This window comes from Pygocentrus nattereri, chromosome 21, assembly GCF_015220715.1.
Source record: "Pygocentrus nattereri isolate fPygNat1 chromosome 21, fPygNat1.pri, whole genome shotgun sequence".
Lineage (NCBI taxonomy): Eukaryota > Metazoa > Chordata > Actinopteri > Characiformes > Serrasalmidae > Pygocentrus > Pygocentrus nattereri.
The window spans coordinates 9,354,203-9,379,450 of record NC_051231.1 but is presented as its reverse complement, the minus strand read 5'-3'; the positions used below and the strand labels follow the sequence as shown (position 1 = coordinate 9,379,450).

The 25,248-nt window shown below is 38.2% G+C and overlaps 1 protein-coding gene across 14 annotated transcripts in view; it reads left to right on the top strand.

Moving 5' to 3' along the window:
- dock3 (dedicator of cytokinesis 3) overlaps window positions 1-25,248 on the top strand; it is a 210,653-nt gene that overhangs the window by 136,840 nt on the left and 48,565 nt on the right. For all 14 annotated transcript variants that reach the window (XM_017713326.2, XM_017713325.2, XM_017713324.2 and 11 more), the window contains 6 exons: window positions 2,930-2,971; window positions 3,399-3,553; window positions 13,272-13,353; window positions 13,690-13,750; window positions 15,322-15,469; window positions 21,623-21,711. In XM_017713326.2, the coding sequence (XP_017568815.1) occupies window positions 2,930-2,971; window positions 3,399-3,553; window positions 13,272-13,353; window positions 13,690-13,750; window positions 15,322-15,469; window positions 21,623-21,711 (577 nt within the window). The remainder of the gene's footprint in view (window positions 1-2,929; window positions 2,972-3,398; window positions 3,554-13,271; window positions 13,354-13,689; window positions 13,751-15,321; window positions 15,470-21,622; window positions 21,712-25,248) is intronic.

Genomic DNA, 25,248 nt, shown 5'->3' with positions numbered 1-25,248 from the left:
TGTGTTCCATTTTCTTTAAATTTGCTTACATACTTCTTGCTTTGTAACTATTGCTCCATATTTCACTTCATATTTGAGCCCCAGGAAGTATTAAGAAATGCCAGGAACATTTTACATGCCATCTGGTCATGTCTGAGTTCCTGCCATGTGCCATTTGGTGTAGTATGTTCAGCAAATTCTGTAAAAAAAAGTCAAGCAGTGAAATGGCAGTGTACTGGGGAATAATGTTATGAACCTACGTAGGACAGTTGTAACCAAATCTTCTCTTAAACATTATAATTGCAGAAAAGTTCTGAAAATGTAGGCCATGCTCACTAACTTTGCTCTTAGGCATCATTCTGGATTAATGAGTCCCTCAAGGCACGTATTTAGCCTTCCTAATGATAAAAAACTGAGAACAGAAGGAAGATATTTGTTTTTTAAGTTTTTTTCTAAATTAGACCTTGAGTAGCTGATGAAGCCTCGCTGGTTTTCAGCTTACCTCTTGCCTCTGCCGTGCTTTATGCTTTGGCGATGTCAGAAACCTTGCTGTCGTTTAATCCGTGTCAAAGTTACACATGCAGAACATGATCAGATAAGGCTTTAGGCTTCTGAGTTGGTTTTAATCTGCTGTTGTATCTGTACATGCCCACTGGTGTGTTCACAGATGTGGGGCTGCACTGATCATGCAGTAATTTATGCTGAACGCAGGGGAAGGCACCAGAGGAAGAAACGTGTGCTGAGTAGAAGCTTCATAATTCACTCTGGCCCTACAGCAAGGAACTGTGTGTGTGTGTGTGTGTGTGTGTGTGTGTGTGTGTGTGTGTGTGTGTGTGTGTGTGCATGTCTACGCTTTACATCCTAGTGTTAAACTTGTGCTTTATAAACGGTTTCATAACAGATAGTGTGTGAGATTGAAGAATGGTGGATAGGAATATGTGTGTCTGCCATAGCAGTTGTGTGTAGCATTTGAAGCAGTTGTGCTAACATACTAATGTACTTTAGCACAAAGAGAAACATTTTATTACTCAATAATAAAAAGAATTTGCAAAATGTTCAGTGCTACAAGAAAAAAATCTAAATTAAAATATAATCAAATGATAACAAAATAAAACAGCAGAAGGTAAAATGGAGGGATAAACCATAAATGCTTTTAAATATGGATGGGTCCCTAGGCATTAGAGTGGGGAATTACTGGGGTGTGTGTGTGTGTGTGTATGTGTGTGTGTGTGTGTGTGAGTGTGTGTGTGTGTGATGAGATGCAACACCAGTGTGTATGTGTACTTATTCATGTGTGGTTAGTGAGTGGCGGTGAGTCTTTGTATATCAATACTGAGGGGTGCACGTATGTGATGCCTTTATTTTGTGACTGAGATACAAATGAAAACATGCTTAAATGTCTCTTCATGTACATTTAAAGGTTCCAGTCCATATGAAAGTTGTATTTAGGCCCTTGCTGTGAATATTTCCGCTCAGACGTCTCTATTGTTCCTGAGCTCACAGCTGCTGCTCCTCTTCTAGATCCTTATTACACTTGTTATGACACAGACATGTATAGATGAAAAGGAGGAAAGCTCTGAAATATGTACCATTATAGCCCTTCAGTCTGAATCATCACAGAAAATGTTTTATATCGAATTGTGGGCTGATGCCAAAATACAATATGTCCAAAAAGTACATTTTTCATGTACTCTGCAAAAGTCATTTATTTAATTAATTTTCCATCAAACCACCCATTAAGTACAAATTACTAATTTTTAATTAGTGTCAGGAAAAAATACAGAAATATATTTAGAAGACAGTTGCACAAAAGCCTTAACAGTTTTTGTTTTTTTAGGTTTTTTTCTTTTTTTTTCTTTAAGTTTTTCAAAGAAATTGGCAGGAATATTTTTCCATATCTCCAAACTTCGGTTTTGGAAGTTGTTTGCATTTTCTGCTTCTCACAATCCAGCTATAAAAAACATTCAGTGATGATGAAGTCTGGGCTCTGGTGTGGTCAGTCCGCTGTTCTGAGAACATCAGTAGCTATCCTTTCTGATCCATAGCGTTAAGTTGTCTTCTCACAGTGAAAGGATGGATAGAAACCTATAGTTTTTTTTTAAACGGAAGCAAGAGTGGAGCTTCACTGAAAGCATTAGGTACTGTTTATCTGATGGGAACAGTTTTGGTGTTAAAATCAGGTCTTGTACTGTTGTTAAGAGTCTTATTTTTTTCTATATTTTTAATGATGTTTTTAAACTACAAATGCTCTTACATATAGTATAGTTTTAACCTGAAAATAAATGAAAGATTGTGTGCAGCTTTTGTGCATTGCTGTATGTGTTGATGCCAATACCAATGCACTTCTATGAAAATTTGAAATGGGGCCTAAATACACCTGAATTAACATTACTGAGGGATGACACTTTTCATTTTAAAGGGTTACAAATGCGGTAAAATTAGTAAAACGTACAATTTAGTACAAATGCCTAGCATTGCCTAAACGTTCTGCTTTTCCAGAATACAATAAATGTATCTTAAAATCCCAGGCTTTTTATATATGTAAGGCCACAGGGCAAAAGGTCATATAGTTTGGACCTGCTGACAGGTCCTGGCCATTTAAGGAGCTGAATTTGATTAGACGTTTAGGTATAACTGTGATATATCGAAAGTATTTCTTGTAGGTGTTCAGTATCCAGTAAGAGATTGCTATGTTTGCTCATTGCTTCTAGAAGACCAGTAGTCACTGTCTTTTCCCTTATGTCAGTATGTTTTAGTCAGTGTGGTTCAGTGTTTTTGCCTCAGGCTTTCCCCCACATCCACTTGAGACACACCTGACAATGCAATGTTGTTCACCTGCTAGAGTCTAACTGAACCAGACATACATATCACTTTAGATTCTTATAAGACATGTCTACTGAAAGATTTTCCTGCTTTCTTCCCATCTTTCTCCTCCCCGCCTCCCTTCCAGCATCTGTCCAGCAGACACAGCGTCCAGCAAAGCACAACCCAGGTATAAATGTGTTCTTTCCTGTTTGAATAAAGTCATCACCTTTCACTACGCTTTTTCTTTGCACCAAACAGCCCTTTGTATAGGTCATTGTTGTCTTTGGGCTGAAAGCTGACACAAACGGTTGCGAAACTGTTTGAAACACCTTGTTAGCAGTGTGCAAGAGAAAAACTATGTATGATTTTGCAAACGTCTTGGAGTTGTAAGAACGTCTGCATGTCACAGGCATTGGCAGGAGACAACTGGTGATGTTCATACATATTCATGATTTGTTAAATGTCTATGCAAAGCACCTAGTTTTTATCCTGTTCCTGTGCACTCTTATTTATATATTAACAGTGAATGCTGCTATTGTGCTGTACATGCTGTTGTAATTTAGCGTTCAAGCTGTCTTCAAATGCTAATAAATGTGACTGCTTTTGTGTCTTAGGGGGACAGTGTGCGGCAGCGTCATGGCGATGCCTGTCGGATCCCTGTACCACACCATCTCTTTGTCAATCTCAAGAGCTTCACCTATAACACCATTGGTGAAGACACAGACATCTTCTTTTCCCTTTACGACCTTAGGGAGGGCAAGCATATAAGGTGAGGAGCAATCTGAGAAGTCAGATTATCCCATTTGATAGTTCAAGTAAAATAAAATATTTTAATTGAGATGAATGTTAAAGGACTTGACCTGAGATACAAAATTTAGAACAGGCCACACTTCCATCAGTTCTATACAAAAGAATAAGGTAGGTTTTCTTTTTAAATTATTTCCACTGGTACTTTCTGCCTTCTGTCATGTTTTGTAGCTACTGCTGTGTAAAAACTTAAATGTGATCATGTGATCAGTCAGATGACTGTGTTTGCATTTACATTTTTTAATCAGCGCTTTTCCATCATAACTTATTATTAATGTATTTTTACATTCCTTTTTATCGGTCTCCACCTCAGGCAACTGTACTAACATTGATGCATATTTTAATGTTTTTTCAGTATTTTTCCATCAATTATTTGTTATTTGACAGGCCAAAATACACAAAAACACAGAAGTTTTGCTGTTGTAACAAAATATAATGTCTTCGATCTGGTGACTTTATTGGAATAGGAAAAACATTCTTCACTTAAATGTACACTGTTATATTTAACATGTTACTAAAAGTACTATGAGAACATTTCTGAAGGTCTGTTACTCATGACAGTTGTCAAAAACATGTCAAAAACTGGAAAACGTCAAAAGTGGAAATGCAAGGTTTTGATCCAACAACAGCGAAATGGAGGCATTTTATTCTTTCAGTGTTGGCCTGTCTTCTTATGGACTTTCAAAAAAATCTTTTGTTTGGAAAATCCATTTATAAGGTTAAATGACACACATTATAAACTGTATTCAGTTTCCTTTTTTCCTCAACTGGCTTCTGAAACATGTTATGAAACCATTTGTCTATAAAGTGGGGAGGATATTACAGTGAAAATTCATTCGGATAGAAAATCCACAGTTGGCCGTTGTTTAGAAAACAGCTCAGCTGGTTGTATCAGGAAAAAGACTGCAGCTCTCTTGTTGTCCCTGTGTAACTTCTGGAAAGGAATCACTTGTGCCACATTCTGTTTCTGGTCCTCAGAACTGTCTGAAGAGCGGGAGGATGAGACTGAAAAACTTTGATGAGCCTGCATATTTATGTATGAAATGCTCTTTGATGGCGCGAGTGTTCCTCTTGCAGCTGTGTTAGTGTAACCACTATTTTTCATCACAGATTGTTGTTTTCCCGCCAGCTAAGGTGGGTGACACACTGTTCCGGCTTTCTTTGTATAGCAGTGTGTAAAGATACTGCAGTATACATAGCTCTTCTTTTTAAATGTTTGTTTTGGTGGGATTTTGCAGTTGAAGTAGACTTGTGCTTTTCAGTATGATAGGACTACAGGACATGGTAAAGCAGTAAGCCATGAGAGACCATGTGGTCCAAGGTCATTTAGTGAAGTTAAACCACCTTAAACAACCATGATAAAACAAAATATGATAAAATCACACCAATATTCTATAAATACACTGTATGTCCAAAAGTATCCAGATTTTAAGTAGTGAATTAAGGTACTTTAAGGTCCATCCATTTCTGACTCAGGCATTGAACTGTGTGCACAATGCCAGGCATCAACTAGAGGGGTATAAAGCTTCCCCAGCTTTGTGCTTTGGAGCAATAGAACTGTGCTCTCTAGAATAGTGGAGCTGCATTAAGTACCTACGGGATGAGTTGGAGTGGCATTTGTAATCCTGAACTAGTCATCCAACATCAGTACCTGGCCTTACTTATGCTCTGGTGGTGAATGCAATCAGATCTTCCTAGCAATGTTTAAACATCTAGCGTAAAGTCTTCCCAGAAGAGTAGAAATGCAAATGGGAAAGGCTCCCTTCCTTGAACTCTTGCCTTAATGCCTTAAATGCCTTAATTTCAAAAGCACGTTGGATGGGCAAGCCTCTGTAGTTTAATGTTAAAAATTATTGCAATTAACATTTTTTTTCTGGCTAGTTTATATAATTTATGGGTTTTTTACAACAGCTTCAAATGCCAGTCTCAGCCAATCAGTTTTTAAGATCAAAACTATCTATTATGTAATGGAGATTCTTTCATTGTGCAGCCATCAGTGATTGCCATGGGCTTACTCGTATAACATTACTGATACATAAATATAAATAAATATGTTTTTAGTTTTGTTTTCAATTATATTTTACTATTTGTGCTTATGGTGGCGCAGTGGGTAGCGCTGTTGCCTCACAGAAAGAAGGGTCTGGATTAGACCCTTGGAGTGAGTGTGTGTGTGTGAGAGAATATATGTGTCTGTCTGTCTGCCCTGGTGACCTGTCCAGGGTGTATCCTTCCTTCTACCCCATGACTGCTGGGATAGGCTCCAGCTCCCCCTGCAACCCAGACAAATAAGCGGCTTAGAAGATGTGTGTGTGTATTTGTGCTTACTTTACTTTTCTTTAACCAACTCTGACTCTGAATTTTCTCATTTGTAAAGCACTTTGAATGACAGCAATGTTTGAAAGGTGCTATATAAATAAACCTAGCTTGCTTTGCCTTGCCCAGAGTCTGTAGAGAAAGAGACCCTTATATTGGTTCTTTTCCAGTACACATCGTTTTGCAGAATCGTCTCAGTGCTGTGAAGTAGCCCCACTTGGACTTTCTATTTAGCCAGTTTTACAAATTCTGTTATAATACTCAGAAATAACATTTGCATAGAGACAGCTGGACATAGGTCATCAGCCTAAAATGGCTCCTTCTACTCAAGAGCTTGGCTAGTGTCTTAGGGAAATGTGTTGTCAAGAGCTTTCTCATCCCTTGAGGCTTGGCACTAACAGGAAGAGGAAATGAGCTCCAACTGGGTAGGCAATCATTATTTTTTGCCGTGCTGTCAGAGCTAGAAACACCCTCATAGGAACTCCCTCACTGAGCCCTGGGACACATCTACACATACTTTTCCAAAGTGCATTTAGTTTTGCTCCAGTTACCTCTTCTTCTGCTAATATTATCCTAGAAGAAGGCTGACATTTTGTTTCTTCTGCAACCCAGTTTTACATATAGGCCTTTAATAACAGTCTAGTGTATGATAACAAGTTGTTAATACAAGTGACATGGGGTTTTTACTTCATTCATCTCCAACATTTTCAGAGGGAATGATTTTGAGCAAAATATGAATGAAAACATTGAGTTTTACTTTTTAGCTACTGAAGAACCCTGGAGGTCAGATGCGACACAGGTCAGGGGTCCAGTGCAAAACATAACTTACGTAAATGTTACTAGAAACCTCAAAACTCAATATGTGATTAGCCATGCTTCCACATATCCACCAGTGTGCAACTCTCAGGGCTTTCTAGGAATTCAGAGAAATGTAATGATTTCTCGATGGAAAAAATATGTATATAATTTTTGGTTCATTTTTATTCAATAGAATGATTTATTTAATAGAATCATTATAAAACACGTTGTGCGTCTGACCCTAGGTATCACTAACACTCTTTGGGTTCACATTTTTTAAAGTGCACACAGTGTAACGTTACATAAGCACCACCAGCAGGGTCTAATGTTAGCCAAAAGATTATTCACTCTCCCTCAGCCTCTCTCTCTCTCTCTCTCTCTCTCTCTCTATCTCTCTCTATCTCTCTCTTTGTCCACCCACTCATCAGAGGTTTGACAGTCCAGTAATGGGCCAGCAGCCTCCCACTCGAAAGCTGTCCACTCCTTCCTTACCTTGGAGTGGGCTACAGGGTCAGCCCTAAAAAGACAGATTAGACATGTATAAGCAATAAATCTGAGGGCTTATTGGAGTACCATGAGTAGTGTGGACTTTTCGATCAGAGCTTTTTAACAGGTGTGTAAGCAGTTATTTTCTTTATTTTTGCTTACACACATAGATATTCAAGTAGAGCTTGAGGTATTTGTCAGAACCTAACTGAGTTTGGACAGCATTTCTCAAATATTTGTTTAACATAATTAAATATCATGTTCAGATCTGTCATCTTTAACAGATTTTGACCTGCATTTACCCTTGCTTTGGTTTTTCTTTCTACTTTATTCTTTCTCTCTGGTTTTAATACCTTTGTTTTGTTTGCTGGGGTTAATGAGGCCAACATGAAAGCACCACATTACGCAGTCTAAACACTTTTGGGGTGTTATTTGTTGATGAATAAATTAGTTTAAATAAAACTGAAGCTTAATTTTGAATAGCTGATAAATAAGCTACTGCTTTTAATTTTGTTGATCAGTGAGCTAATGGTGTCTGTCATTGTTGCTGGGACACTTAACATTGGTTCTAAAGTACATTAGCAAACTCTGTTGCTAATGAAATATTAAATTTTATTTGGTCTTTTTGGTGGTGGGCAGGTTCAGGTAAGGTTCAGATTCAACACTGGTGCTATGGGTCGAGTCAGCTTGGGTCAGGTTGTATTCAGGGCCAGTTAAAAATCTGTTTTGAACTAAGTTTCTCTCTCTCTCTCTCTCTCTCTCTCTCTTTCTCTCTCTCTCTCTCTCTCTCTCTCACACACACACACACACTCATTTGGAATGCAAATATACAGGACTGTGCAAAAGTCAAAGACTTCTGTCATTTATTTAGTACAATTATGTTTTCAAAGTTTAAGTTTTTAACAGAACATTTCTCAGAACCCTCAACAAATAAATATATACTTTTTTGTTAATTTGTCTTAATTACAGCTTTCATTCTTTTGGATTTGCATTTAGTTTTTCAAAGGAATCTGCAGGAATTTTTTTCACATATCTAAAAGTTCAGTACTAGAAGTTGCATTTACTGCGTCTTCTGCATCCAGGTAATCCTAAACACATTCACTGATTGGAAGGTCAAAACTCTAGGTTGGTCAGTCCATTGTTCTAAATACACCACCAGATTCTTCGTTTTGGAAATGTTCTTCTTTTTTGTCCGTTTTAGCTACACCTTTTTTTAGATCCATAGTGCTAAGTTGTGGAAGGATGGCTGAGTATATGAAGAATAAGTAGAAACAATTTTTTTCAGATCAGAAGCTTGAGTGGAGCTTGATTTTATCGTCTCTATTTCAGATCTTTAAGTACTGGTTACCTGATGTTGACAGTTTTGGAAACTAGTGTTTTTTCACATACTTTCATGACTACCTCCTTCCATCCTAATCTAATCAGAAAGATGTCCTGAAAGGTGTAACTTGTGATGTGTGACTTGTGCACAGTACTATAACTGCACTGTATGTTGGGATTCTCCTCATGTCTCACACAGAAGTTAATATTGGAAGCTGTCAGGAAGGCAAGGAACTGTTGTTTCAGCACCACATCTACTCTCCCCACCAGCAGACCATCTGTACAGCCTTTTATCAGGCGTCTCCCATTCCCTCCCCATACATTATCTACAACAGCTGGCTGCACTCACTCCCCTCTGGCCCCCCGAGCACTCCCCCTGTGTCTCGTTACTCTCCCACCCCCATTTCCACATAACACTGCTGCCATGCCAGTGAGGCTAGAGGACTTTGATGAAACATTGATGGAGTATATCTTCAGTGCTATTCATAAGATTCCTTCTTTTTGTCAACATGTATTTGTCAGTTGTCAAGTGTACACTGTACGTGTTCTGTTTAAAATGGGCTGATGGCCATATTATAATGGCATCGTGAACCCACTGCAACATTGATGTGTAATATCGGAGTCTTGACCTTTACATGAAAGGAATCCTATAAATTCAGCCACTTCATTTTAACTCATCCCACACTACATGGACTATCATTAAGGCGTACTTGTGTCAGTCAAACTTTTCATGCCTTATTTTTCACAGCTGGATTTAAAGCTGCTGTGTACCTCATTTACATTTTCTTTCATTGACTCAGTCACTCTCTTGGGAACGTGTTGATTGTCCTTCACCACTGGTTACATAACAACCACTCAACCATAAAGTCTCCTCTGAGCCAGTACTTGATTGATGCATTGTCCCATGGTTCAGTACTTCTTGCTTTGCCATTCTATCAATTCTTCCTTCTTTTTCAGGCCAGTGTAGCTCTCTGAACATGTCTCTTTATGTTAGGTAGATCATACATCAACCTTGTAACCTAGCGCCCTTTTCGTACTTGAGCCTGTAACTGTGCCGCTAGCATGTGTGCCTCAAGCTAACGGTTGATCCTTGAAAGGCAGCAGTGTTCTGCACAATAGCCTGAGCAGCACTTGAATAGAACAAAGACAGAGAAATAATACTGCTGTGTTAATGGTGAAAGGCTTTAATGAATACCTGTCATCACTGCAAGAGGACAGTGTTGTCTCCTTTAGGGAAAGATGTTGTTTTCCAGCTAACTGATTGGGCATTCTTGGCAGGGGTGAAAACATTGAGTCAGCTAGTATTCTTAGAGGTACAGGAATTTGTTCTCCAGTGTTGGTGTGCAGAGACACATACCCAGGTATACACAAGCACCTATCATTTATTTAAATTCCCAGCAAAATGGCTGTTAAGTGCAAGTTATTATACAGTCTCAACAACTAAATATAATATCGTTTTTCACTATGTACCATATCCATTTTTTGCTTTTCCTTTTTCCTCACCTCCAGCTCAGTCTAATAAATTGGTTGCATATTATACTTCTCATGATCCCAAGTTATCCCTAACACATTTAGTGGTGTTGAAGCCTAGACCTTGGCGGTGAACAGTCCATTGTCCAAAAAAAGAAAAAACCCAGCAGCTTCTTTGTTTGAATTCTAAATGTTCTTCATTTTTGGACATTTCATTTTTTCATTAATGGCTTCTCGACGGCTACACATCCTTTCAGAGACATAGCATTGCGTTGTCTTCTCACAGTGGATTTCTTCAGATCTGAAGCAAGAGTGGAGCTTGGTTTTCTCCCCTCAGAGATAAAATCTTTAAGTACGATTTGTCCAGTGATTTTGGTGGTAGGAGTCCCATTTTCTCATTTAATAATGATCATTCTATTTAGGTTTGAAACTTGAAAAATAGCAAAGTGCTATATTTCATTCTTACCTATACTCCTCTGACTCTGCACATAAGTTCCATCGGTCTTCTTTTAGCTTATCGTGTAGCATTGTCCTTCTTACTTATCTAAAAATGACTTGAAAAAACACCCTCCACACATTATATTATGAGTGTGAGAGATAAGCCATTGTGTGCCACTAAAGCAGTCATCTATGTCGAGTTGGCAGTTCTGAGTGCAGTGGAGAGGCTTAGAAGCCACAACTGACCATCCAGATGGCAATCCACTGATTTTAGTCCATTTTAGTTTAGATGATAAAGGCATATGTAGCATGTGCTTGAGCGACTTGGGACGCATTTCTTTGAAAGAAGATAACTTTTTCACAACCACCAACAGCAAATATAAACCTAAAGTAGGTATTTCAAAGTACTACATGCACAGCATGGCCCATCAATTTTTAAGCATTATGCTATTCTTATTTTGGTGTCCATCCTCTCATGAGATAATGGATGGAAATTTCCATATTTGAGTCTGCAAATGTATCATGAAGACTACGAAATGCAGGAGTTGTCCTTAAGATAAAATATTTAAGTATAATTAGACAAAGTTGCCCAAGTGATTTTATGTCTATGTTCAAAAAACTCCTTCTTATTAGTATACTTCTCTTTCTTCCTCTTTTTTTTGAACTTTTGAACTTCAGAACTTTACTGCTAGTGTGTTTGTCTCTTGTGTTCCTTCTTAAATAGTTTATTTTTGGAAAATCTTAACCTAAGACAAAACTAATGCTTTGCTTGGTCTCTGCCACATAACATTGACATAGCCATGTCTTAAACAAGGCTTGGCAGATTATATCTAGTAATATGACAGTGTTACCAAAAAAATAAAAACAAACTATATATATATATATATATATATTTCATGTCATAATGGCTAACTAGAGTACACTTGGCATGAGAATGACCAATAATGATAACATGACACTGTTATATCTCTAATCAAACCAGGTGTATGGCTTGGTTATGTCAGTGTTATATAGCATGGTTACTGAAAAACATCAGACTCATAGTTTTTCATAGCTTTAAAAATGTGGCACCACTACAGGGTGGGCCATTTATATGGATACACCCAAATAAAATGGGAATTATTTGGTTGGTGATATTAACTTCCTGTTTGTGGCACATTAGTTTATGGGAGGGGGAAAACTTTTCAAGATGGGTGGTGACCATGGTGGCCATTTTGAAGTCAGCCATTTTGGATCCAACTTGCCAATTGTCAATGCAGCCCTCTTCTCCCACTCTTCACACACTGATAGCAACACTGCAGAAGAAATGCTAGCACAGGCTTCCAAAATCCGTAGTTTCAGGAGCATCTTCACAGCATAGACAATTGCCTTCAGATGACCCCAAAGATAAAGTCCCAGATCGGGAGACCAATCCACTTTGGAAGCTGGCACGTTCCCTGAGTTTTTCCAGCAAGATGGTGCACCACCACATTATGGGTTTTAGGTCCGAGCATTCCTAGATGAACAGTTTCCTGGAAAGTGGATTGGTCATCGTGGGCCAGTTGAATGGCCCCCAAGGTCTCCCCATCTGACCCCCTGACTTTTATCTTTGGGGTCATCTGAAGGCAATTGTCTATGCTGTGAAGATACGAAATGTGCAGAGCCTGAAACTACGGATACTGGAAGCCTGTGCTAGCATTTCTTCTGCGGTGTTGCTGTCAGTGTGTGAAGAGTGGGAGAAGAGGGCTGCATTGACAATCCAACACAATGGGCAGCACTTTGAACACATTTTATAAGTGGTCAGAAACTTGTAAATAACTCATGAAAGAATAAAGTTACGTTAAAACCAAGCACACCATTGTTTTTCTTGTGAAATTCTCAAATAGGTTTGATGTGTCACACGACCCTCTTCCCATTGAAAAAACTAAAGTTGTATCCAAAATGGCTGACTTCAAAATGGCCACCATGGTCACCACCAATCTTGAAAAGTTTTCCCCCTCCCATAAACTAATGTGCCCCAAACAGGAAGTTAATATCACCAACCATTCCCATTTTATTTGGGTGTATCCATATAAATGGCCCACCCTGTAGTTTACTGATGTATTGTGTCTATTCGTAGATGTTCACAAACCCCAGAAAAAAACTGAATATCAATATATGTTTGTTTTGAAATATTTTGTATTGAAAAAAATTTAACTACTGTGGTTATATTTTCGCTGTATCACCCACCGTTAATAGCAGTAAAATGTTACATTGGCCATAAAATTGAATATTTGAGCCGATGTTCAGAAAACTGAATTATGTCAAATTCATCTTCATCAAATGCATTGATTTAGTGGCTAAATTTGTATGTGGTCCAACTTTTTATTTTTTCTTTTGGCTGAGACACAGTTAGATTCCACTCTCCATTTCTGGTTCTCACAAATTCTTATAACCCTGACACCCTTCAGGCTTGGGGACACTGGCTGAGTTTTCAGGCCTATTAGTGCCCTGCCGGCGCCCTTGACTCCATTAGGCTGGATTGCTGCAGACAGAAAGTGTGTGCCTCTGCTCCCTCTGATCTGATTAGAGCTGCCCACTTTTCCATCTTCCCCTGTCATCCCTCTGTCTCTCCATCCCTGCCTCCCTGGACCCCCCACAGAAGACGAGGAGAGCATATGGGACGTTATTAACCACCCACCTCCTTTTCTCTCAGATAAAGCTGAAACTGAGTTAGAGCACCCGCAGGAGGCAGGATTTAATTGACGTTACACAGGGATGTTTGGATTAAGGAACAACAGGGCTCATTGGGTTGTTATGTGATGAAGCTGCTAGGTGCTGGCAAATTAAGTGTACAATTTTAGTGCCACTTAAACTATTTCAATGTTTTGTTGCAGTGAGAAATTCATGGTGAGGCTCAACAAAAATGGAGGCCCAAAGAACCCAGAGAAAGTTGACAGACTCTGCGCATTGTTTACGGTAAAGGCTGCTATTATGGTGGCAAAATGAGTTTACAAATGCAAGTGAATGTTTAAATATCATATTGCTTGAGTTTGTCATCGTTGAGCTTTTTAAAAAAGTGGAATCTACGCGCATTTATATATTACTTGAAAATAGATAATTGGCAGAAGAAGTCTACATTTAACTACACAAGTACTGACATTATACGTGAAGCTTCACAATATACATAAGAGATCAATGTATATTTTGAGTATAAACTGTGCAAATTAAGTTCATTGAATACAATTGCAGGGATTTTGTTCTGTAAAATTGGCATTTGCTCTATGCACCTTGACTCTCTGTGCTTCTCTGCAGGACCTAAGCAATAAGGACATGAAGAGAGACTTGTACATTATTGCTCAAGTGATCAGGACTGGTGAGTGCCTCTTTAATGTTCCCAGTCTTAATTTAGACCCAGTGAACCAGAACTAAAGCCCCTGCCCTCCTTTCGTCCAATCCTTCACACTCCATTTTCCAAGCACCTCACCTGCTGTGGCGCCTGCATCTCAAGCGCTGTTATGTAACGATAGTATTGTCTAATTTGGCTCACAAAGCCAAAAAAAGGCACAGAACACTGAAGACTTACATTTGTGTAGTTACACTGGCTTGATCTGTTTTAGTGATTTAGCTATGCCATTTATGATTGTGTAGCAGTGACATAGTGTTAAATTGAATGAACGTAATTTTAAATGAGTGTACGTATATAAAAAATTTGACTAGTCTTTTGAAAAAGTAGTTGATAAGTTGTCAGTGAGAGTCAATAAAATGTGTTCTGCTAGCAGCTTGCTGCTAGGGACTTGTGGGGGATACTGCAATTTGAGGTGCGGTGCATGCTCTAACTCTATTCACAAAATTACACACACCGTCTGATGTAATGTGCACACTAAAACAGAGAGGATTGATGAAGCTATACATAGTACAATTACCACAGCTCTTAGAATCTCACCACTTGTGGCGAGATCTGTGTTTCTGTGCACCAGTTTAATCAGTCTGATTTGAGACAAATGGTTGTTTACCAAACTAAATGGTAGTAGCAGTCATTAGTGATTACCTCACCTGTGAGCTTTGAGATTGTGTTAGTCACTGGAGTGAAAAAGGTCACACTGTCCTGTTTAAAAGCTATCTAAGAGTTTAGTTTGAAGCCACAAAAAGTAAAAAGATCCTTAATTCTTGATAAACCATGTAGCTTTGTTTTCATTGCACACACATCACACTAAACAATCTATGATTGGTTGTTTTACATGTCAGTTAAATAGCCCTTTTCAAGTTTCCAATAGCCAAAGTTGCTTTGTCTGGTCTGGCTTGTATTGCATTGTGGTTTTGCACATCCTGCAGTGGAATTGGTTTCATATAATGTAGTATTTTTACAGTAATTAAGTCCTTTGGGCTTTGTGTTTAGCCAGACTGCTTCTAAAGTCTTTAATGTTTTTGTTAGCCACTGTGTTTCATTACTAAACTGAGGCACTGTCGTTGAATAGTTGTCTGCTGTGCACAGCAGCACCTTGTGGAATTATTAGTTGGCTAGTTGACTAGTTTCTGCAATCCATATGAAAAATCTAAATAAATGAAAATTAGGAAATAAAAAAATCATCAGAAACAGTCATTTCATTTTATTTTCACGTTTTACATACAGTCCCATGAAGTGACATTAATATTGTTCCATAGGGACCACAGCACTGCTGGTTAGCAAATTTTCTTAATTTGACAAACCCAGTTCAATAAATCAGCAGATATTCAGGCGTTCTATGACTGGTATCAGTTGTGTTAGATTAGAAAAAACTCTTAAGCAGTGGCATTCCAGAAATGCAGTCTCAAGATTTATGGGACTGACTTGACTTCAGTGTTCCAACAATATTGATTTGACTGTGATGTAATGGCCTCAGCCGTTTCCCTGGCGGTGTAGAATGTTTGAATGTTGGCATGCTAATTTACTGGTTCTGTTTGCAGGGAGGATGCTGCTGAATGACTCGAAGAAGGGTCCTCCTCATGTACATTACAGACGGCCCTACGGCTGTGCCGTGTTGGCCATGAGCGACGTGCTACAAACCATCTCTGAACTCAAGGAGGAGAAAGACTTTGTACTCAAAGTTTACACGTGAGTGTCTACAGCATACACAGAAGCACACACTCATGCTAGAGGCTGGAGTGTCTCTGTGATAAAAGATTGTACTGTTGTGGTGAATTTGTCATGAAAATGCAGGGCTAATGCTCCATTGAGCCCATTAGTGATTGATGACATACTTAGAACACTGACTTTGTGTGAGTTTGTGTGGAAATTAGCTATTGCTGATCATTTGAGAGAGTTTAGAAAATATTTTTTTTTCTCTTGTCTCTCAGTGCAAACTATTTCTTCTGTTCTTCTTCTTTGCACATTTGGTGCTAAGGTTTTTTGTAATGCCAAGTTTACATTTTTACATTAACATTTATAGCATATGGCATGCCCTCTGATATGAGGAACTTACAATTGAAACATTTTACAGTGTATGGAGGAATGTAGCATTAGGAGTCAGAGGACTCTTACTGTTAAAGTCTGCTAATGCACTGAAATGGTATTACTACACTTTACAAATAGATATTGTGTTTTGATTATGTGTTTTAAGTCTTTGTGGAGAATACCATCTCAATCTACCTTTATAGCTTCCATGTGTTTTCAGCTGAGGCCTGGTGAAGTATAGCTTGTCTTAATGGTGTATAATGGAGATTTTCGGAACATAACTTACACAGTAACCCATAGAGCAGAGGTGTCCAAATCAGTGTTCACTGAAGCTATCCATCTCACATAGGCACAAGTTCTGAGTTCAGTCAGGTGCATTATGCCAGGAAAACACTAAACTAGTGATCACCAACCCTCCTGGTAGTGCTCCTGAAGAACTACTTTCTAACCTGTTCTGGAACATCCAACAAATGACTGCCTTAAAGTCCTTGATTAGCTGAATCAGGTGTGTAGAGCAGGGTTGTGTGTGAACCCTGCATTAAGGTTGATTTACAGGTGAAGTGTCAGAGACCAATGCACAGAGTTTGGTAAATACACCTACCAAATTTGTTACTCATCTATATTTGAGCAGGGAAATCACCAAAATGTGCTGTACACTGGGCCCTCTAAGATTAATTAATCCTGCTACAGATTATGGTTAAAAATTTTACCAGTCAATTATTTCCGCATAAATTGATTTGTCACTTAGTACCCATTTATTTATGTTTTAGGATAACCTGAAGATAGAGTGGGTGTTATATGCAGTAGTGTGAAAGGTTTAGGCATCTAGGCAAATTTTTAAACAATTTACCTCAGGAGTGAGTTTATCACAATATACATTAAAATAAAGTCAGATTCATAATTCAAACAAACATAAAAACAATAAAAAGTAACAAGAATTTCTTGGGTCCATATTTTCCTTGACACCTTCACAGCCGCCACAGAGACTTGTTAATATCATCAATGACACCATGAGCACAATTTACTGAAGCACTGATTGGTCAAACCAGGAGCTGCTTTTTAACTACATACAATACTGGGCTTCCTCGAGGAGAGGCTTGGAAATGGTTAAACAAAGACATTTCTTCTTCTTCTTTCGGCTGCTCCCTTTAGGGGTTGCCACAGCAGATCATCTGCCTCCATCTTGCCCTATCCATTGCCTCCTCTACTTTCACACCAAGGTTAAACAAAGACACTAACATCCATAAAATCAATCAATATATATATATAAAATCATAATTAATTAATATTTTGTAAATTTTGTTTATTCAAATATTATATTTTCTCAGCAAATAAGCACATGCTACACAAATGAATAGATTTTGAAAATGTGTCTTGGGGGCCTAAGACTTTCGTACAGTACTGTAGATAAATAATGACCATTCTGAAATTAATTTCTGCTTTGCTGAGGTCTCATTGTATCTCACAATCTAAATAGCCCCAATAGGTTCTATTTCTGAACTGTATAGTTGATACATAATGTAGTGGGCAAAAATCAGGAGACCATCCTGTATTTATTCAATTTCCATTCAAAATGGCCATTAAGTATGTTATACATTTTAATGAGTAATTTCTGAGGAGATTGGATATAAGATCCATTTGCAGAAGTAAAGGGAAAGTCAGATAAAAATAAGTGTGAAAACAGGTTTTGGAACCTATAGTTTAAACTGTCCCCGTAAGATAAACAGCACTTAAAGCTTTCATCTTCAAGAGAGAGGAGAAAATCAGATCCACTTTTGCTTCAGATCTGAAAAATCCATCCTTCTACTTTGAAGAGACAACTCAACCTCATGGGTCTGAAAATGGTGTGTAGCTGTGAAGAAGCCATTACTGAGAAAAGGAAATAGAAAAATTTATTAATTAAGCAAAAGGTTTTCTCAGAACAATGGACTGACCATTCCAAAGTCCAGACCTTGGAAAGATTAATAATTTGGACTTTTGCACACTGCTACACTGTACAACCTATTGGCAGAATACTTGCTTCACCGTGGAACACAACACACAGTGCACTGAGCTCAGAGCCTTGAAAATCCTCCTGCCAAAATGTGTTGCAGACATTTCACTCGCAGCTCCCTCCATCATAGACTTCCATTACCTTTGTGTGCACCAATGCAGAGAATGTCATCCCTTTTCTTGTCTTGGGAACAAGCAGAACTGGTAAAGAGAAAAAAAGATGGGGGTGAACAACCAGCAACACTTTCTTGTGATACCCAGCATTCATGCTGACAGGTAATCATGTGGTATCAAGCCCTGGGCTCATGTTGCTGTGAGCGTAGAAGAGACGTAGGAGAGAAAGACTGCCATTTGCTCTGTCACTGTTTCTCTTGGCCCCAAGAAGCATTTAGGATGACTATTAATATTTTCCTGAATACAGCATAGAACCTTAGGCTACACACTTTTTCAAAAATAAAAAAGAAAAAAATCTGGATTGGTGGTGATTTTGATGCTCAAATGTTTAAGAAAGTACTTAAGAGTTTGTTATCTAATGTGATGGACTGGACTGTTTCTGGCTGGGGGGTTGAGTTATTTTCAGCCTCCCTTCCTAAACGCGCAGAAGTGTCAGACCTGATCAGCACTTGAAACCTCAAGCCAACCTTCTTTCCATTCAACATTACCCCTCCAAACCTTTCAAACCCTTCAGATGCATTAACACTGGTATAGTGGTACCATTAAGTTTGGTGATATGAAGTGTGAAGCTTTTTTTTTTTTTAGACTGTGTTGGAAGTCTGAACTATGAGCTTGAGCATGTGGTTGAGCTTGTGGTTGGGATAGTGTAGTGGTTAACACCTCTGCCTTCTACACTGTAGACTGGGGTTCAATCCCCACCTGGGCAAACACCCTACACTATACCAATATACTAAGAGTCCTTGGGCAAGACTCCTAACACCGCCTTGGCCTACCTATGTAAAAATAATCAAAATTGTAAGTCGCTCTGGATAAGAGCATCAGCCAAATGCTGTAAATGTAAATGAGCCTTCTGGGCAGTTTCTTGCTCTTTTTGACATGCTGGTTGGCGACAGAGCCTAAGTGATCTGTCCCCCTAATGTGCACCTGGTGTCCTCTTAGTTGCTAAGGGTGCAGATGTTTATCTGTAAGGTCATAGGGATGAACAGAGGAGTCGTAATTAAAGGCATTGAGGTATTTATGTCTTTTTGAATAGGCCTCATGCATAAAATCTTGACAATTTAAAATGGCATACATAATATTTTCCCCGAAATAACTGTAAGCAACCACACACAAACCAAATTGTCACAAACCATACAGCACTTAGCATGCATTGCATCACTGTGCTATGAAATATATATGGAGGTAGGTAGGGGTGGATTTGTTGCAGTGATGTTTTGTGTTTTAATGTATCTGTATGTGCATGTGCACATGCATGAAAAAGAGGGTGGGAGGGAGAGCGAGCCAGTGAGAGGGATTTAAGTCTGTAAGTTTAGCAGGGACACCTAGTGGTGGAAACATATAGAACTCAGCACTTGATAAGTCATCAAACACTTTTAGATTGACTGCGTTTCCATTTTTTAAGTTGTTTTGACCCTGCTGTCTGTTGGTCTCAGGGATTGTAGTTGATATTTGAATCCTTTTTTCTAGGGATGCACTGATCATTAATATTTAAAAAGCAATAAGCATAACAATAACATTATTAATTTATTTTTTCACGCAAAACTCACACTTTGCACACAGTCCTACCAAATTCATGGACTTGCATGCACTTTTCATATAAAGCATTGCATGCCAGACTAATATGGTTCTTATTGCCTTTACAGATATGAGTCCTAGTATTTTTCTGGTAGGGATAAGGTTTAGAATGAGCTACAGCATATAACAGCAGAGTATGCTCAAATGCATGAGAACTCGCAGTCAGAAATCACACATATATGAAGAAAACAGTCCTAAATTACAGTAAACATATGTATAAATTAACCTGATTTTGACTAACAGGCCAACAGGTTCCACTATTATTGAGACATAAACTTTCAGCTGAAATGTAATGGTCAGTGTAATAAAGTCAAAGTAAAGAGTATGTTACATGTACATCTTTCAAGCTTCAAATGCCAAAACTGACAAAAGTAATATTAAACACAGTACTACTACAGGGTCTCCATTATCTTGGTGCGAATGGAAAATTAGCATCATCCTAACTGACAAAAAAAGCCTGCTTTAAAACGTTTCTACATGAAATTCTGATTATTGATATGTTTTTTGTGATTATATGATGGAAAATGAAATACAAAAACAAATGAACTTGCTGGAATATTTCATGCTTTGTTAGTGCTAGGAAATGAGATGACTAAAGGGAATGCCACAGGACTGTTTTTGAAGAGTAATGCTTCACATATATGACACAATATAATAATAATAATAGTTTCTGATTAAGGTTGTTGAATACAATTCCAGCTGTAAATGTGAGATGGCATTTTAATTGTGGTTAGAATGTGGTTAAATCTTTAATTTAATTTTGATACTTTTTAACAGTATCAGTACGATTGTGTATAAAGACTGAAAATCGGCCAATTCTGACTGTGTCCTTATTTTTTTTGTCCAGTTAATTGATTTATATTTCACCTTTTTACCATTTTTTCTGGCCACCATTAAGCCAAAATGGTATTCCTACTTTATCAGCAACAGTTAGTGTTTCTGCCACCTCTCCCCTTGGTTGTATACAGTGTATATGTATGTAATGAAATGCTGAACGAGTCTGCATAAGTGACAGGCCTTGTTCGACCCTGATGCTCTGCTAGAGCACAGAACAGGACTCAGTGTGAGATCCCACAAAGCCCTGCCCCTGTGACTAAAACAGCTAGCACAAGCTCTACCATTACATGCCTTGGACCTGGGGAGCTATCTTCCTCACTAAGGTCCCTCATCATCTGCAGTGTCAGGCTGTGTGACGCTTCATCAGCCATTAAGGAAACTTTGCTTCCTCTAGGCGGAGAACTGCATCCCTTCTGACTTCCAACAGCTAGCCTACGGCAGCTAGTATTTGCTAATCCCACAGCATTGTGCAATGCTAGGCGCAAGTACCTCAACTCTCTGCTTTCGGTGTGGAGTGCGATGATGCCCACCATTGCAAAAAGTTAATGACAGCTTTGTCATCTTGGCTCTACGTTTACCTACTTTTTGTCCTAGCTTTAGTTAAGTTCAATACAGCTAAGAGCTTTATATTCACAATCCAGTACTCAGGTTTAGTGTTAACAGGATTAATTTACATTACTCTTCTCTCTTCTTAACTATTTTTTGTATAATTGTATAGGATGCATGGGGCCAGCATGTGAAAAGTTTACTATGGTTCATATGTTCATTGTACGAATTTTGTACTTTAGATACTGCCATCACAAACAAGTACAGTACAAAAGGAAAATCATTAAACCTTTCAACGGTGTCTGAATACTAAACAATAAATACATGAAACAACTACAACAAATACAATGATGATGTTTATCCATATCTCAATGCATGCCTATGCATATATATATATATATATATATATATATATATATATATTCATTTTGGTGAACAACCTTAGTGGGCGTATTATTTTTCATCTAATAAAGAAGCTCTTTATTTTATGAGAAAACTTGTCTGCAGTGTTCATTCTCTGTTTGAATGATTGGGCTCTTAGCTGTGTGTAGGCTCCAAGGTTGAGTGCTCAGCCCATTAGAATACTAAAACTCTGCCTGATAGCAGATCTCCGCCCTCTCAGTCCATGTTGATTGCACTGCCTTTTTTGTGCTCATAATTGACTTACTCTTTCTTCTTATTTTTTTTCAGTTGTAACAACGAGAATGAGTGGTACCAGATTCATGAAAACATCATCCGCAAGTCCAGCACCAAATACACTGCTCCCAGCACTAACTATGGTATGTTTTCTACTTTCTAGGGAGGTATAAACACTATACACACTGAATGTGTAATGGTCATATTGTTAAAGGAACAGTGCAGTGAAAAATCATATTTACACAAGTTTTCTCAAATGATCAAAGTTGATTAACCAAGACTTGTTTCTTTTATTTTGTGCTGGAGCTACAGGGTTAAATAGTGGAAGCTTATGCCTAATCTGGACTTGCTTATGTGGTTTCTGACATTGTATGACATACTATTATTTGTAAATGTTATCTATAAATAGAAGTATGTTGCACAGTGTGTGAAACAGAGATGATACAATTTGGGACTGGTAAGGGAAGCCTGACAGATACTGTCGTTGAATAATTTGCCCTGACAAATCGACCTGCCACCACACACTGCTGTCTGCTACTGGGTCAATAGCTGCAGCCCAGCCCCCTAAACTGGCACTTCCTTTTAAGTGTGTGTGAAGTCACAGACTTTTATAAGTGTGTAGGGGGTCCAGAGAAAGAATCGGCAGGATTGCACTACAGTGTCATCACCCTCAAATGCAATCTTCTTAAGAATGTAGAATAGTAGAAGCCAAAGAACATACTTTGATCACTCAATGGTACTCAGGAGTAAGGCCATCAGAACCACCACTGACACGGTATGTCATCACCTCCTTAAACTGTATAACTTAGGAACTGTCATTTCCCAGAATGAGAGCTGAAAGGCAGATAACGTACTTTGAGAAATAAATGCTTTTTAATCAAATGGCATGAAAGAGAACAGTGATGTTATTCTTTATATTGAAGTGGCACACATAAAAACAGGTTGTTTCTGAGTTCATTACAGTTCAGTACACTGTAGCAATGAACCAAAGCTCATTATCCTTACTAATTAACTAACATGCTAACACAATTGTAATTCATCGTTAGCCTCATTACCCTTTTAAGGCACATGGTTACTGTTCCTTACAGGATTTGTTTGATTGTCCATATGACAATTGATGATAATTGTAACATATTGTGTTCTTGGGCAGATGTATGGAAATGCATGTAAAAGGAAAGAAAGTGAAAGGGAATAACTCCATTAATACAAATAACTAATTCACAAAATCACCCATACAGTCAACTGGGGCTCACTCGATTCTGAAAGTGCATAATTCTAATTATTCTGACCTCCCGTATAGCTGGTGGGCTGTGGGCTTGAAAATGTCTCTGTGGACTGAAATCAAACTCTGTGTCTCAGCACTATGTGGGAGTTACTGAAGAGGCACTAGCTTGGAGGTCTCTATGGGGAACTGTGCAAAATGCATGAAACCTTAAAGCCCTACATTTAGATTACCTTGAGCATTGGGGGGTTTAAATGATTGAAAGCAGCTCTCGTCTTGGTGGCTAAATGAAAATGCACTTTGTAAATGAAATGCCCACCCCCCCAATCCTCTGGAGGACTCCATTCTTGGAGTCTCAGTTGTTTTGAAATGTCTGACCAGGGTGGTGTTTTAATCTAACACATTGGATGCTCTGAGCTGAAGTGTTGCCAGACTAGCACTGGAAATGCCTGCACATCACAGACCGTTTGAACATTTAAGACTGATGTTGTGACTCATTCAGAGATTGTGCTTTCCTGTGACATAGCACAGATTAGTCAGTTGGTATAGATTGGTCAATTACATTTTTTTTTTTTCATACAAATGTGAATGTTCCGTTTATTGAGAGTTTTAATGTGATTGTTTTTATAATAAAGTTGGTTCGGGACAGTAAACACTCAGGTCACTTGCCTGACTTGGCAGGTTAGGAAAAAAAGTTAACACTGAATTTTGTATATTCTCAAATTTTAGGTAACAATATGCACTGCTATAGAACCAGCCCTCCTTCTATTTTTCCTAGCAATTCACAGCCACAAAGTCTTGGCCCAAATGCAGGTTAGGAATTCAAACATACCATTTGGTAAATAGTTCCTCTTAATATTCGAAGTTAGCAAGCTGGCAAGCTTCTTTTTTTTATCAACTGTTTATTGGGTTTTACATTATTTGCCATAATATAAAAAATACAAGAATATACAAAAGTACAGAGTCCGGGGTAACAGTATAATACAAACAGTAAAATAAAATTAAAATAAAATAAAATTTGTGTCTCTTAATATAGAAAGTATAAAAACAGTTTTTCTTCTTCCAGTGCTGTGTCTGAACAGAGAAGGGACAAAACATAATAGGATGTTCAGTTGTACAGATGAGTGCCTAGAAAGAACTTCAGTTGGCCTTTTCCAGATTGTAAAGGGGACCAAATTCTGATAAATCTTTCTGAGTTCTGGTGCAACTCGTATTTTCGTAGGTTTTCCATAGGTAACCATTTGTCAATCTGCTTCAGCCACATCTTTTTGGATGGAATCAGTTTTTGACCATAATAACAGAATACACTTTCTGGCGAGATAGAATAAAATATGTAAAATACTAATGGTATCCTTGTCCAGTGAGGGATCCACAGCATTTAAGAGATACACTTCTGGAGACTTAGCAAATTGTATGCCAGTTATTTCTTGTATGGCCAAATGAATCTCCCTCCAGTAATTCTGTAGTTTGACACATGACCATAAAACATGTAGAACCGTGCCCACATCGGCAGAGCATTTAAAGCACATGTTTGAGGTGTTAGGGAATATCCTGTGCAGACGGACTGGGGTAAGATACAGCCTATGAAAAAGTTTAAAGTTTTGTTCATGGACGTTAGTAGAAGTACATTTAGGAAAGATCCCATTACAAATATTTGACCAGACATCATCATCAAACGTCAGTCCTAGATCTTTCTCCCATGTTAGCTTAAGACTATCATAATGTGAGGGGTCCATATTGGATAGAGTTGTGTAAAGGTTTGAGATTCTACTTTCTGAACTGTTCAAGGTGATCTGGGTCAATTACATATTTAATAGACCCAGAAACATTACTGCTTATGGAGACATGTCCATACTTAATTTCAATGCCTGTATGTTAGATGCAAAGCACCTCATGGACTTGTCTTGTAACTCACTCACATAGTAACTTTTAGCAGGCTAGCAAATTCTCCAAAAGAGCATGCAACCAGCACTGAAATAGCTTTTGGTGCTTCTCATCAACGACATATATGTTTTTGTCCTCTTTTCAGATCATATTTCAGTCACTTTGTGTGTGCTCCTAGCTTGCATAAATATCTAAAATGTGGCCTTGTGATCATAACATCATACTTCACTGCTCATGCACATGTCACAAATTCATCATGCACAAAGAAAACCTGCAAAAAGCTATGCATCTGGCCTTTTTTCACCTTCTTGTCTTAATCATGAATGAGCTGTCAGTATAATCTTTGCTATGAAGGCTTGTGCAGCTGGGTCACTCTTGTAATGACGAATTGCCTCACAAGTACTATGCCTTGTTATTAATGATGCATGTCAATTATGTATGTGACATTTAAAAAGGTCCTTTCATGGAAGGGATGTGTTTACCAAATGGTCAGTATGGATCAGTTACACAAATAAATGTGAAACGTCACGGTGGAAAGATTTCAAAAAATTGAAATTGAGCAGGGAGGCTTATA